General features: G+C 40.7%; 1 protein-coding gene across 2 annotated transcripts in view; it reads left to right on the top strand.

Annotated features, from left to right (window-relative positions):
• ATRIP (ATR interacting protein) overlaps positions 1 to 13,055 on the top strand; it is a 180,405-nt gene extending 167,350 nt beyond the window's left edge. For both annotated transcript variants that reach the window (XM_089687725.1, XM_089687726.1), the window contains exon 14: positions 12,800 to 13,055. In XM_089687725.1, the coding sequence (XP_089543851.1) occupies positions 12,800 to 12,867 (68 nt within the window). In that variant the 3' untranslated portion in view covers positions 12,868 to 13,055. The remainder of the gene's footprint in view (positions 1 to 12,799) is intronic.
• The last annotated feature ends 2,772 nt before the right edge of the window (positions 13,056 to 15,827 follow it).

The following is a 15,827-nucleotide window of genomic DNA, read 5'->3' as shown; positions in this document are numbered from 1 at the left end:
AACTACAGGGGGCGGATCTCTGGCGGCCATTTTACTGGAGTCTGCTTCTCAATATAACACTATGCTGGGAGGGGGGAGGAGCCTGACCATGGTGTCTGAGGAGGGCTTGATGTAGGAGCTCTAGGACGAGCTCCACTGTCTGACCTCCCCAGGAACCACTGTGATGCGGGAGATCGAAGAGGTGGAACCTACCTCTGCGTGAGGGGTCCCGGAGGTTCTCCGCTAGTCCTCGGAAGCGGCGGACCGGGGGTGAGAGACGGAGCCTAGCTTGTATGGTGCCCGGCGGAGTCAGTGAATCGGGTTGCCAGGAGATGGAGAGGCGCGGCATGACCACGTGATCGGCCGAAGAGGAGTGCTGGGAAGCAAGAAAGCCAGCCGACGTCCTGTGGAGAGAAGGAGGTGCCGGTCTGCTCGTGGGTCCGTTCCCCGGAAAGCTGCTTGGGGAATTATCCAGCAATAACCGAAGGATACCCGGAGGAGTCCCCCCGGAGATGTGACCTGCTGAGCCCATGAAAGGACTGCCAAGTGGGGCTCCAGCCGTCTCGCAAGAAGAGAAGTCTGAGGAGGGTGAGTGAGACAAGCTGAGGCTTGATATGTGGCAAATAATATACGGTGCTATGTGAGAAGGTAGAGGTGGAAGGAGCATAAGGGGGATTCCCAGGATATACGAAGGAGAGGAAAGGAGAAGAGGATTGATGAAAGGAAACTTAAAGGACAATTAGCCTGACAAGGTTGAATCCTATATAGAAATAAATTTAATCCTCATTTATCCCGAGTATATAAAGGAGCATAAGATCTACAGAAGACATGAAAAATAAAAGCGCAAAAGGAAGTGGGCTTAAAGGGTCCCAAACTGGCACAATCCAAAAATATACGTCCCAAGGAAATGTGACTCCAGAAAGGTCCCAAGGCATAAATGGAAAAGGGGAAGTAGATTCTAGTCTGGAAAATAGCCCTAGACCATCATTGGGCCTGAATACTAGCAATCACCAAATATCAGGAATGGTGGAGACCGATAAAGAACTACAAGTACCAAATAAAAAAGAGATGGCAGAAATGTTCAAAGATCTAGAGAAAACAATAAAGCAAGAAATGGTTAATATTCGGAATGATCTTGGGCAGTTGTTAATGAGAGTGGAAGAAACAGAGAAGAAATTTAAAAACCAGGCCCAGGACATTTCCAAATTAGAAAAGAAGATAGCTAACATGGGGAAAACTCAGACAAAATTGCTTTATAAGGTGGAGACACAAGAAAATAGAGACCGGAGGAGAAATATCAGGATACGAGGGGTCCCAGAGAATCCAAAGGGAGAAATCTTGCATGAGGAAGTATGTAAAATCCTAAACTCTATAACGGATAGATCTGATAAGGAAGAAACTAAAATAGAAGGAATGTTCAAAACAGGAAAACTCCAACAAAGTATTGAGAAGGAAAGGCCGAGAGATATAATTGTTAAATTTTATAACTTTAAGGATAAAGAAGAAATTTGGAGAAAGATAAAGGGAAGAACAACAATTAAGTGTGGAGAAATGGACATTCGGATATTTGCAGATTTGACACCAGACTCTATGGAGGAGGAGATCCTTAAAACCCCTGCTAGAGCAGATGAGAAAGCAAAATGTGCAATATAGATGGGGGATCCCGGAATGCCTAATAGGATGGAAAAATGGAGTTACAGCGTATTTGAGATTCCCAGAGGACATGAGAAACTTCTGTGATAGGCTTGAACTGCAAAGAATGGAAATAGCTGGATGGAAAGAAGAAGAAAGAGAACCTAGAACTATAAGAAAAGAGGACTGGCAGACTGTTAGAGGGGGAAGGTAGAAGGGAGGAGGGAAGGGGGGAGAGGGGATTTTTTTTTTCCCTTTCTCTCCCTCTCTCCCTTCAGCTGGCCTTAACTTCCTTGCGATATCCCCGCTAAAACATTGACCTGAGAAACCGATGGAAATTTATAGAGTTAAATAAGACATCATGGGGGCCACTGGGGAGGGTGGACTGAGGGTGAGACGTCCATGGACGGAGTTACTCCCCAGGGATTAAAATCTAAGGTGGGATTCCCCACAAATGATTAGTAGGCATATTGGAGGCCTTAAAAGAGGGGGGGGAGGGAGGGGAGGAGATTGGGTGGGGTAGAGGTGAGGGAGGGGGGGGAGGAAGGGGGGGTAGTAAAGTCACCACTCTACATGGAGGGAGGAGATATAAAAGGAAATAGGAGAGGGGAGGGAGGAAGGGAGAGAGAGGGAAAGAAAGAATATAGGAAAAAGATGGAGGAAATTCAATGTATAACTTATAATGTAAATGGGTTTAATTGTCCAGGGAAAAGATTTAGATTATTCAAGGAGTTACAGCATAGATCATCAGCCGTGGTATTCTTGCAGGAGACATATTTAGAGATGGAATCAAAAGTTAGTGTCAAGGTCCTACCTTTTCCCAGAGGTTATGTTACTCCATGTGCTAGCATCCATCTTGGATTTCTGCTGAGCATGATGGGAATCTTTTATGCCTTCAGGTCTCTGAGGTCCATCCCCCAGAGGGGTGTGGCTGAGTACATATAAGCCTGGGATCTGCACATGCTCTTTGCACTTGTGTCTTGTGTCTTGGTCTTGCTACAGCTCTGTGTATACGCTCGTGACTCTTCTGGTATTCTGACTCGGCTTGTGACTAAGACCATTCTCTGTGTTTCCCTTTGATCTGACCTTCCGTTGCTGAACCCGGCCCGTGACCTGTGATTCTCTGTCTACTGTTCTGTACTGTTTGTCCCGTTGTTATTGACCCGGCTTGTCTGACTACGCTATTGTCATTCTCACCAGCTACACGCCATTGGCGGCGGCCATTACCGCAGCTGGGGTGTCTCGGGGGCCGCGACCTGGTCCCTGGTTGCGTCAAGTCCATCCCCACCATCAGGGGCCCTGGTGAAGGGCAGCCTGGGACTTAGACTCCGCGCCCTGAGGGACTTCAGTCTGTTGGTGGTGGTTGTCGTCAGCCAGTGCGTTACCCTGACACTAGGCCTACCTGTCCGTTCCACAGCCCTGCCCTGACAGGCTGAAATCTAGGCATTACCCAACCTGGTACTATGCAGATTCCCCACTTAAGAGAGCAAAGGGAATAGCAAAAGGGTTTGCGAGGAATATAAGGTTTGAGCTGGAGGGGAGAGAAACAGACCCTGAGGGAAGATTTTTGTTCTTAAGGGGTAAATTGCAAGAGATCGAGTGTACTGTAGCCAAAATTTAGTGTCCAAATAAGAAACCAGAGGTATTTTTGAAAGGTATTTTAACAAAGTTGATGGATTTTAAAAAAGGCTACTTGATAGTGGCTGGATATTTTAATGTTTGTATGGACCCGCAGATGGATTCATCTTCAAAGGTGCAAAGAGAGGGGGGTAGGTCTCTGAGACAATTGAAGAAAACAATACAGGAATGCCAATTGGTAGATACCTGGAGAATTAAGCACTTGAAGGATAGAGATTATACTTTCTTCTCAAATGCACATAAGATGTATTCAAGATTGGATTATACAGGTGAAACTCAAAAAATTAGAATATCGACTATTTCAGTAATGCAACTTAAATGGTGAAACTAATATATGAGATAGACTCATTATATGCAAAGCAAGATGGTTCAATCCGTGATTTGTCATAATTGTGATGATTATGGCTTACAGCTCATGAAAACCCCAAATCCACAATCTCAGAAAATTAGAATATTGTGAAAAGGTGCAATATTCTAGGCTCAAAGTGTCCCACTCTAATCAGCTAATTAAGCCATAACACCTGCAAAGGGTTCCTGAGCCTTTAAATGGTCTCTTTCTGGTTCAGTAGGAATCACAATCATGGGAAAGACTGCTGACCTGACAGTTGTGCAGAAAACCATCATTGACACCCTCCATAAGGAGGGAAAGCCTCAAAAGGTAATTGCAAAAGAAGTTGGATGTTCCCAAAGTGCTGTATCAAAACAATAAAAAGTTATGTGGAAGGGAAAAGTGTGGAAGAAAAAGGTGCACAAGCAGCAGGGATGACTGCAGTCTGGAGAGGATTGTCAGGAAAAGGTCATTCAAAAGTGTTGGGGAATTTCACAAGGAGTGGGCTGAGGCTGGAGTCAGTGCATCAAGAGCCACCACAGACAGACGGATCCTGGACATGGGCTTCAAATGTTGTGTTCCTCTTGTCAAGCCGCTCCTGAACAACAATGAATGTCAGAAGCGTCTTACCTGGGCTAAAGAATAACAGACCCGGTCTTTTGCTCAGTGGTCCAAAGTCCTCTTTTCTGATGAGAGCAACTTTTGCATCTAATTTGGAAACCAAGGACCCAGAGTATGGAGGAAGAATGGAGAGGCACACACTGCAAGATGCTTGAAGTCCAGTGTGAAGTTTCCACAGTCTTTGTTGATTTGGGGAGCCATGTCATCTGCTGGTGTTGGTCCACTGTGCTTCATTAAGTCCAGGGTCAACGCAGCCGTCTACCAGGAGATTTTGGAGCACTCCATGCTTCCTTCCGTAGATGAGCTATAAGGGGATGCTGACTTCATTTTCCAGCAGGACTTGGCACCTGCCCACACTGCCAAAAGCACCAAAACCTGGTTCAATGACCGTGGTATTACTGTGCTTGATTGGACAACAAACTCGCCTGACCTGAACCCCATAGAGAATCTATGGGGCATTGCCAAGAGAAAGATGAGAGACATGAGACCGAACAATGCAGAAGAGCTGAAGGCCGCTATTGAAGCATCCTGGTCTTTCATAACACCTCAGCAGTGCCACAGGCTAATAGCTTCCATGCCACGCTGCATTGAGGCAGTAATTGCTGCAAAAGGGGCCCAAACCAAGTACTGAGTACATATTCATGCTTATACTTTTCAGAGGTCCGATATTGTTCTATGTACAATCCTTGTTTTATTGATTGCATGTAATATTCTAAATTACTGAGATTGTGGATTTGGGGTTTTCATGAGCTGTAAGCCATAATCATCACAATTATGACAAATCACGGTTTGAACTATCTTGCTTTGCATGTAATGAGTCTATCTCATATATTAGTTTCACCTTTTAAGTTGCATTACTGAAATAAATGAACTTTTGCACAATATTCTAATTTTTCGAGTTTCACCTGTATATTAATAGAACATCGACTTATTGAATCTATGGTTAAAGTAAATATAGAGGTTGGGGTGATTTCGGATCATGCTCCTGTCATAATGAAATTAGGATGGGGTAGTCGGAAGACGGGAGGTTTGATGTGGAAGTTGAATGAAGCACTTCTCCTGGATCAAGAGATTTACAAGAAGATAGAGGAAGAGATTAAGAGATTTTTTGAGGAGAATGATACAGAAGAAGTGTCGATTGCTACAATATGGGAGGCGCATAAGGCCTACATACGAGGTATACTTATTGCGATTGGGGCTAGAAAGAAAAAAGAACGGAGAGAGAAAATGAATGGACTTTTAAAGGAATTATTTGAACTTGAACAGATACATAAAAATAGAATAACAAAAGAGAGAAACCAGGAAATAAAAAAAAGAAAAAAGAATTAAAGTTATTAATGGAAGAGGAAAATAGAAGAGTTTTTAATAAAGTCCTAAGTGAGATATAAATGGGGAGAGAAACCAGGAAAGTATCTAATGAGAGATCTGAGGAAAAAGAAGAATAGGAATTATATTGAAAAAATAAAAACCCCCAAAGGAGAATTGGTACATTCAACTAAAGATATCGTTGAGGTGTTTAGAGAATATTACAGTAACTTGTATAATATCACCCCACATGACAATACAAATAAGTTAGGAGAGTTAAGAGAGAAAAGAGAGACATATCTAAAAAATGCAGGTTTGCCAAAACTTAGTGAAGTACAAATGAAGTTTTTAGACTCAGAGATTACGCAAGAAGAAATAAAAATAGCACTGAAAAGCTCTAAGTCTGGGAAAAGTCCAGGACCAGATGGTTTCACGGAGAGATATTATAAAAAATATAATAAATTGTTGATACCTAAAATGAAGATATATATGAATGCATTGGGGGGAGAGATGGAGATGAGGCGGGAATCCCTACAGGCTCATGTGGTATTGATTCATAAAGCAGGAAAGGATGAATCCCAGCATGCAAGTTATACACCTATCTCACTATTGAATACGGATACCAAGCTATATGCAAAGGTTTTGGCAAACAGGTTGAAGGATTTGATGCCCGATTGGATACATGAGGACCAGGTGGGCTTTGTCTCAGGAAGAGAGGACAGGGATAATGGGTTGAGATCCCTATTGCTCATCCAGAATAGTAGAAAAGGGAAGGACCCGGTAGTGGTGATGTCGATTGATGCTGAAAAGGCATTCGACAGAGTAAGTTGGGGCTTCATGTTGGATACTTTAGAGGTCCTGGGGATAGGTGTTAGGATGAGAGAGTAGATAGGAAAGTTGTATACTGGGCCTTCCGCAGTAATAATGGTAAATGGTGAGAGGTCTGACCCTTTGGGAATGTCAAATGGTACAAGACAGGGGTGCCCGTTGTCTCCATTATTGTATGTCTTGTCCTTGGAGTCCCTACTGTCTACAATTAGGATGAATGTGGATATTAAGGGTATTCAGATAGGTGATAGAGAACATAAGGTGGCTGCATTTGCGGATGATCTCTTGTTTTATGTGGGAAATCCCAGGATAACACTCCCAAATTTAATGAAATGTTTGAGGGAATATGGGGAACTATCAAACTTGAAAATCAATATAACCAAGACGGAGATTCTGAATATTAATCTCTCAAAAAGTGAAAGGGAAAACTTAGAAAGAGAATTTCCTTTTAAATGGAAGAATAGAGAGTTAGAGTATTTAGGAATAAAACTTACAAATTCATATCAGAATTTATATAAACTAAACTATATGGCTTTACTAAATGAGATAAAGTTAGAATTAAGGAAAATGGGAGGAGGAATCCTGACTTGGTTAGGGCACATGAAAATGATAATCATACCTAAAATCCTATACAAATTTCAAATGATCCCCATCAAACTCCCGGAGGCTTACTTTAAGATAATTAAAAAAATGATAAGATGTATATGGAGGAATAAAAAACCTAGAATATCTTACGAAGTTTTGAGTAGAACTAAAGAGAGGGGGGGCTTGGGAGTGCCAGACTTTAAAAGATACTATAAAGCAGTAATTTTGTCAAGAATATTTGATTGGACACATAACCCAAGTGGGAAAAGTTGGGTTAAAATTGAAAATACACTGAGTGGTAGGATATTGAAGGAAGTTGTATGGGTTCCTGCACAATATAGAGAATTAGATGATAACATTAGTTTGTACACTTTGAATGTTATGAGAGTTTGGGATGTAATGCACAAACAAATGGGATGGGAGTTTAACTCACAATTAATGCCGTTGAGGAACACAATTTTTCCCTCCAGGGCAGGAGAAGACTGTGGGAAAATGGATTAAGAAGGAAAACGCCCAGTTGAGAGACATAATGGTGGAGGGGGAATTGAAGTCACTTAAGGATTTGGAGAAGGAGCGTGGAGAGGTTTTCACAAAGATAGACGAATGGAGATATCACCAATTGAATCACTTTATTAGGAACCTTCCAAAACCCCTAAGATCTAGAAAAGAGTGGAATCTGAGAGACTGCTTGAATCAAGGGGAGATGGGAGACACAGAACAGTAAAGATATATAAAATTCTCACAGATTTAGACACAAATACAAAGCCAAAATATATAGTTAATTGGGAAAGAGATTTGGGAGTGGAGATTGATGAGGATAAACAGAGGAAAATATTTAGATTAGTTCACGAGAACATATCCATGAGAGAGGTGGAAATGAATTATAGGTGTTTGACAAGGTGGCATATCACACCGGAAGTGGAAAATAAGATGAGTGGTGAGAAATCACGATGGTGTTGGAGAGGATGTGGAGAGAGTGGCATGTTGTATCATGTATGGTGGGGGTGCCCAAAAATTCAAGTATTCTGGAAGGAGATAGTGAAATTAATTAGGAGGATAACTGGAATTGATGTTGATTTGGAACCAGCGACTTGTCTCTTTCATTGTTCGGAGTATTCTGTGAACAAATATAAGGAGATGGGTATTTGGTACTATCTAAATGCAGCAAAAGGATTAATACCCAGGTTTTGGCAGAAAGTAGAAGTGCCGAGGGAGGAAGACTGGGTGGAGAGAGTCAACCAGATCTGTAGGATGGAAAAATTATCTATATGCAAGATCGAATGGGACCATATTACCTGAGATGGAGTAAGTGGGAGGAGTTCAAGTTAAAGTTGAATAGAAGTGAATAGAACATATAGTAAGAATATCTCTCTTATTTCTAATTAGAAGGGGTGAAAGTATTGTAGGGTAGGTGACGGGGAAGGAAGGGGAAAAGGAGAATAGAAATGTATAAAAGTTATTTGTTGGTTTTATGTGATTATAAGTGTAATATGTATTTATGTGAAAAATGTAATAAATATCTAAATAAAAAAAAAACACTATGCTGGGAAACCCATAAAGGAGGAATAAAACATATTTCCCTCGATCCGATATTAAACTGTTAACACAGCTATTACCGCAGCATCCGGGGAGTATTTTAATGGCTTTCTTCATACCCTCATATACCTAGTGTATCCAAATAGCAAATGTAAATGTAATAGTGCCTAATCACAGCAGCCATTTTCTAGAAGCCCACTTATTAACTCACTAATCTATATAAATAACCAAAAAGTTTTAAAATAATTAAATCCTCCCTAAAATAAAAATCAAACTTTATTAACCCACATAAGAAGATTGATCTATTAAAACAAGTGGGCTAAAACTTTCAAACCTAGGACACTATACACATGTCAATCAACATCTTATAAATCTAAACTATACTAATAAAAAATAAAATTAGATAAATACTTTATTAGATAGCTAATTAAAAATTATATTAAAACCGCTGGAACCTATATACGCTATAGAATGGAAAAAAAAACTAAAAAAAAAAGGGACCAATAACTAAAAAATATAAAATAAATTTATATAAATATTATCACCATTCTACATGAATAAAAAATTTTAAGATACATTTTAAAAAATAAATAAAAAAACTCCATGCAGACACACCTATGCCATGAGTTTACATGATGCACAATATCCAATATATTCCCTTAAAATAATTGGTACGCAACTTCCGGTGACACACTTCCAGGTGCGTGGTGGCCATCTTGGTACACCTTACAAACCCATGCAGTGCACCCATATGCATGAGGTTCAAGAGTCTGTGTATTGTGGATTACATGTGAGTGTAAATTTTGTTTCTTATAACATTTTATTAATTAAAAAAAATTACTGCACCATGGAGGAATCTTTTTGTTTCATCAATATGATCCTGAGTGGGGGTGGGCTATATTGCGGTACCTGTGCCAGGAGGGAGCTGAGTGGTGGTACACAAGGGAACTTGTGTGGCGTTCATCTCCTGGGACCAGTTTACATCAATTAGGAACGGGAGGTGATCCTTAAAAGCGTGCTGGCCCTTGGTGGTCACGATTTGGAGGTGAGGGGCCATTTTGTACATTTCTGAGGAGTTTGTTCACCAGAGTGGAGATCACTGTTTTTTCACGGCATCACTTGCATGAAATATGTGAAGATCCCGACCATATTTATATTTATATTTTTTTTGGACATTATTTTATACATTTGTGTGTAAATTTTATGAGGAATTATATGCTTTAAATGGAATTTTATGTCACTCAACGCTGTTATTAATTGTTCCCAACAAGGGATTCACTTGATACACTATTTGCGTAGTCCCAGTATTGGGACTGGAGGGGGATTTCTATATAAATTTATAGTGTATTTTTTAGAAGTCACGTTATTTAATATAACGGGATTTCCTGTTTTCACTATTTCACACGTTTGGCCACGATTGGATATAGATTGTATCTGAGCACTGTGTGGATCATATATATTGTTTTATAGAGTGTGTTATTTAGTTCATTGTTGAGCGCTTCACCAATTTTTAGTTTATTGATTTTTTTCACGCCTATTGGGTCAGGTTGGGTGAGAGCAGCTTTATTTAAGGGTTCCGTATAAGCACAAGAGGTGTGTGTGTGTGTGTATGTGTATATGTATGTATGTATGTGTGTGTATATATATATATATATATATATATATATATATATATATAGTAGCCTCCCAGACCAGTTTTTTTCTCGTCTTTTCATAAATTTTGGAGGGACATCCACTTCTTGGTAATGTTACTGTTGCGCCACATTTGTGCAGAGGGGAATATAAATGCACTCACATTTAGATCTGAAGCAATGGAATTACTCATAAAATCCAGCAGATGGCGACCTCTTATCCATCTATGATGGCAGTAAGCACAGCACCTGGTGGATATCCTTGTCAGCCAGTAGGGGTACACCATTCTCAAGTATAAAACAAAAGTAGGCAAACAGAAAGTTTTTGCCACTCCGAGTGTAGTATTTATCATAATCGATACAAAAAAGTACTAAGTAGTAAAAACTGTGTTGAACTCACATTAGTAATACATAGATGAGCATCATGTACAAATACCAGCAGGTAGCGCCATTTCATGGAATCCAATGGAAGGCACACAAATTATACATCTCCAAAGACCATAGCTGTATCGGTCTGTCAGGAAGTGGAACAAGCCAACTATAGGCTTAAAATCAGGAAGAACAAACACTGATAGTGTGCAGTCAGAAGGGAGGCTTCACATACACTATGCTTAAAAAGGGTCCTCTCTCCCTCTATGTGTGTGTGTGTGTGTGTGTGTGTGTGTGTGTGTGTGTGTGTGTGTGTGTATGTGTATATATATGTATGTGTATATATAATATATATTATATATAATCACTGGGATAGGTAGCAACAAACTGGTGTTTAAGCACAGCTGAGTCACCATGTATCACTTCCTTAGGCATCACTAATTTTTACTGAGTGACATATCAGTATGGATGTCACACCACTTCCCAATCTCAGTCTGTCTAAAACGTCCAAAATCCTCCCCTCTTGACTTTACCACTGAGTTCAATACCAGAACTGTTGCTTCCTCCAGGCATGCCATGGTGTTAGGTATAATCCTAGACTCTGACAGCTCCTTTAGGCCCCACAACCAATCACTGGCTAAGTCTTGCAACCTTAACCTCCATAGCATTTCCAAAAATGTGCCCCTTCTTAACCAACGGCACCACAAAACAACTAATTCACTTCCTGGTTATCTCCCGCCATGACTACTGCAACTCTCTTCTCACACGCCTACCTCTACACAGGATATCCCCTCTCCAGTCCATCATGAATGCTGTGGCTAGACTTGTCCACATTACTAAGCTATCTTTGGCTGCTGTCTCACTCTGTCAATCACTCAACTGGCTTACACTAGCCCAATGTAAAAAATTAAAAGCGCTAATGATTATTTCCAGTAAGTTGTGGAAAGAGATGGCGGGCAGACAGAACTCAAAACCCGAAAGGATATTTTTCAACCATTACATAGTCTGGCTGAAAAAAGACAAAAGTCCATCCAGTTCAACCATAGAAAAAAAAAGTTATAATCCTATACCCACAGTTGATCCAGAGAAAGGCGAAAAAAAAACCCAGCAAAGCATGATCCAATTTGCACCTGCTGGGAAAAAAATTCCTTCCTGATCCTTCGGGAGGCAATCGGATATTCCCTGGATCAACTTTACCTATAAATGTTAGTATCCAGTTATATTCTGGGTATCTAAGAAATAATCCAGGCCTTTTTTGAAGCAATCCACTGAGCTGGCCAGAACCAACTCTTGAGGGAGTCTATTCCACATTTTCACAGCTCTCACTGTGAAGAAACCTTTCCATGTTTGGTGATTAAATTTCTTTTCCTCCAGACGTAAAGAGTGCCCCCTTGTCCTCTGTGTTGACCATTAATCAATACGAAGGATTGGCTCCAGTCAGCACACAATTCCTGGGCTGAGGCTGCTGGTTTGCCACACATGGTGTTGTTTGTAGTTCTGTCATGTTGATCATGTGTGCTTCGGCTTCCCAGTTTCTTCCGCTGCATGCTCTCCACTCCGCTATAGAAACTATACCACTGTCATGTGCGTGGACTTGTTTACCTTTTAATATGTATACCCCCTTAGGATTATCACCATTATCAACCAATTTCCATTTTACTACCAGTCTATGGTTTATTTATTATTGTGACTAGCTATATTTGTGCTTTTCCTTAACTTTTGCTTTAGTATAGGCCAGCCTGTAATGTGACCATTGGGCAATGGACTCTGCTGTTAGTGCATTCAAGGCACCTGATAATCTGTTAGCTGCAGAGTGCTTCTCACTGCCATTCTGTCTATTCTTATAGTGGAGATTTTCCCCTCGCCCCCTGTCAATACAGACAAAATTTTAAAGCTTTTTTTTTTTTTTTTTTTTTTTTTTTTGAGAAGGGTTAGAATTTGTATTGCTGCCCATGTCTGCCTTTACCTCTCACAACTCCCTCATTACTTTTGTGGGCATAAAAAGTGACAGACAGTGATAGAAAACCTCCACAATGTGGTCAGTACTCTACAGTTCTGCAGCTAGAAGACAGTTTATACAAAGGAAATAGTGGAAGTGATACAAAAAAAACAAATTTACCCTTCCCTACTTCTTCCTTACATCATATTTTTTTCAATAATAATGGATCACATTTTGTACAAGGCAGCAACTGTAAACAATCTCATTCAAATTTGTGTGTAAACCTACAGCCACCGCAACTGTAGTGATATCGAACAGATATTAAATCATTGTATTTGGTAATAGATATGATTTTGTCACCAGCATTAACATTTCACCATTTTTTCTGTTTGTATTCTTCTGTTACAGAGTTTGCCCTAGAAGAATTGTGCCCTCCTGACATTGAAGCAGAGGATGAAAATATGGACTGCACCTGATACTAATCAAATTACTCATCTGCACAACCAATTTATTAGTGTCAACATGGCATATTTTAAGCATTTCACAATAAGATTATTAACCTGATCTTAAAGACTGTAGACATGGCCTAAAATGTATTTTTTCATAATGGCACACATTAAATACTGTAACTTTTAAACATTAAACCTAATATTTAAATACAAAACTTTTCTTGTAATATAGTGTGATGTGTTTGGGGCTTTGACATGTGATGCTTCTAGTAGCATATGTTTTAATACAGGCCATATGTGCTTTGAAGTTACTATTTCTTGAAAGAAATATTCCTTTAAAAAAGCCTATCGGCTGCAACACTGATCAAACTAAAGTTCCTCAGCAAGTTTGTTTGTGAGAAGCCAATAAATAGATTGTACTCAAACAGGACTGCCCATAGATGCATCGAAATTCATCTGGTCTCCGCCGAAATGGCCAAATTTCAATCCATTTTCAGTTCAATCTATGGCCAGTTTTAAAAATCTGACATGCCAGCCAGTGAAGTCTGAAGTCTTCTAATACTTGGACCTGGTGAGTGTCTTACCAGATAGTAAAACCAAGATCAGAATGACAGCCCTGGATCCTGCACCTTTAACCTCCCTAGCGGTCTGATTATGTCCATATTTCTGTGCTGAAAGCGGTACATTTTTTTTGCATGGCAATATGTCGTTTTTTTATTGTAGGCCTGTAATTTCTAGGAATAACTCACTGAAATCTGTACGAACAAGAGTCTAGTAAACATTCCGGGTAGGATAAAACTTGAAACACAAAATCATAAATTATAATTTAATAAATAATCATAAAAAATGATAATATAATAAATGTAATTCAATAATATAATCAAACCAAAAACACTGACATTTGAAATATAGCACCAAGTTCGCACATAGCTGAGCAAAGTCGCAGAATCGTTTTCAGCGTCTGATGATGAATTTCCCCACGAATCATCACTCAATTCTGGAAGTGGTTCTGATTTACTATCGCTGTTCTCTAGCTGGTCTAAAACCGCTTTTGACCTAAAGTAATGCTTTTTGGACGCCATGGACTTTTCTAAGTTTCCAGGCAGAAAGTACAGTCAAAATGCAGGCAGGGCACAGGACAAAGCAGTAGGGACAAAATGTATGTGAAATGCTTTGAAACAGTAATGTTTTACTATGTCATATTAGTTTATTAGAAAATGACCGTTTCTAAAATGTTTAAATTTGCCACTGGTTCCGGCCCCCGTACGTCCCGACGCTCGCAGGGACCGGAACACGGATGCCGGCATCGGCCGGAGGAGATGGCTGGAGACGCTGCAGGGGACGCATCGCGGGAGCGAAGGACAAGGTAAGCGTTGCAGGGAATCCCTGAGCAATGCCGCATGGTAAGCCCGAGTGTAGCTCGGGGATACCGCTTTTGGTACTGAAATTTTACCCCGAGCTACACCCGGGAATACCGCCAAGGAGGTTAAACATACTTAATATCAATAGCAATGTCAGTTCTCTATCACTTTAACCATTACTAATTATTTCTGTAAGGTATTTTATCTTCGTTCTCTGCTAAAAAGCAGATAGGAGCTTTTAACCAGAGACAGGTGTGTTAAAGTAGTATACCATTTCACCTTTTCTGTCAGTGAGCAATAATCAGTATTCAACATCAGACATCAGTGCATTCACTAGCACATGGGCCTCAAATGAAACCCAAACCTGGCTTGAGAAATGTGTGTCCTCTATACATCCAAAATTCCAAATACATCACTTATATAAATCCAAGACAGCACATGAAAGAGATGGGTGCCTCCACAGGTACAGGGGAGACATTCTAAAAAAAAAAAAATAATAATTTAAAAGGAGGTCCCTCTGCTGAACTGGTCAATATCCGTGTTTCCTGTTATAGAAAGGAAACTTTCTGCTGCAACTGTGGAGTGGTGGAAGAAGCTTTAGGGCTGTTCCCCTCTATCTTTCTTTATATATTGGCTGCTTATCTCCATGGTTGGGGTGGTAAAACAGAATCCTCTCTTTATCCTTTAGACCCCCTGAGCCACTTTCCTGACAGGTGAGCCTCCTAACTCCGCTCCATGATCCTGGGTATCCAGGCTCAGCCACCTTGGGAGTTGCAGGTCCCTTGACTCAATCCTGCATTTAGCATTGCGACTCCTTGACTGGTGACACAAAGCGTCACTTCTGGTATGGACAGGGACTGGCATTGGGCCTTGAGTTCCAGCCCACTGAACATGAGGGGAGGGAGAGAGCGTCTGGCTGACCACTTTCAGTTTTGGGCTCTTTAAGCATCGTTGTGCCCTCTACATCAAGTGTCTGAGGAGACGGCGTCATCGGTTACAGGCACCAGTGGCACCAGCATTGTTTAACTAAGTGGAAGGCTTCACGTATTTTTTCTGGTTACCAATTTTGCATGTTTGTGGTTTAACCTCACACCATTTTTTTTCAGTTGGACTCTTGGTCCTCTTCAGTTTCTAAAAAGAGCCTTGTTTCCACTACCTCTACTTAAAGATTGTGGAAACAGTGGATTTTTGTTGATTCTTTCAGTGACCATAAAGCCTCTTTCACACAGGCAATCCAATCAGGTCCGCCTGTCAGTTTTTCAGGCACACCTGACCAGATGGTCCATGTATCCATATGGACTAGCGAGTGTAAATTGACTTGTGTCCATTTATATCAGCCTGCCTGCGATTTGGTCTGGAATGGGATCCGCCTCCCTTCATCTAGGTGGATCGGAGGGCAGTCTAGTGTAAACAGACAGCTGGTCCACTCCAAAGAAATATTTTCCCATTATATTGAGGCCTGTTAAGGTGGGTTTTCATAAACAATCTCATCCTACTTTGAGGGCCCTATTAGCTGGAGGCTATGACCTTCTCTCACTTAGAAATGGGCTGCATAAGGCCACTTTGCGGCTATGTGAGGTTACATGCAGATTTCCTTGCTATCAGCCTGCACTGTAATAAAATTCT

Source organism: Staurois parvus, unplaced genomic scaffold (genome assembly GCF_062004578.1).
Source record: "Staurois parvus isolate SC_StPar_1 unplaced genomic scaffold, SC_StPar_1.0 ptg000436l, whole genome shotgun sequence".
Taxonomy (NCBI): domain Eukaryota; kingdom Metazoa; phylum Chordata; class Amphibia; order Anura; family Ranidae; genus Staurois; species Staurois parvus.
Note: the sequence above shows the minus strand (reverse complement) of the source record. Positions and strands in the feature narration are given on the sequence as shown.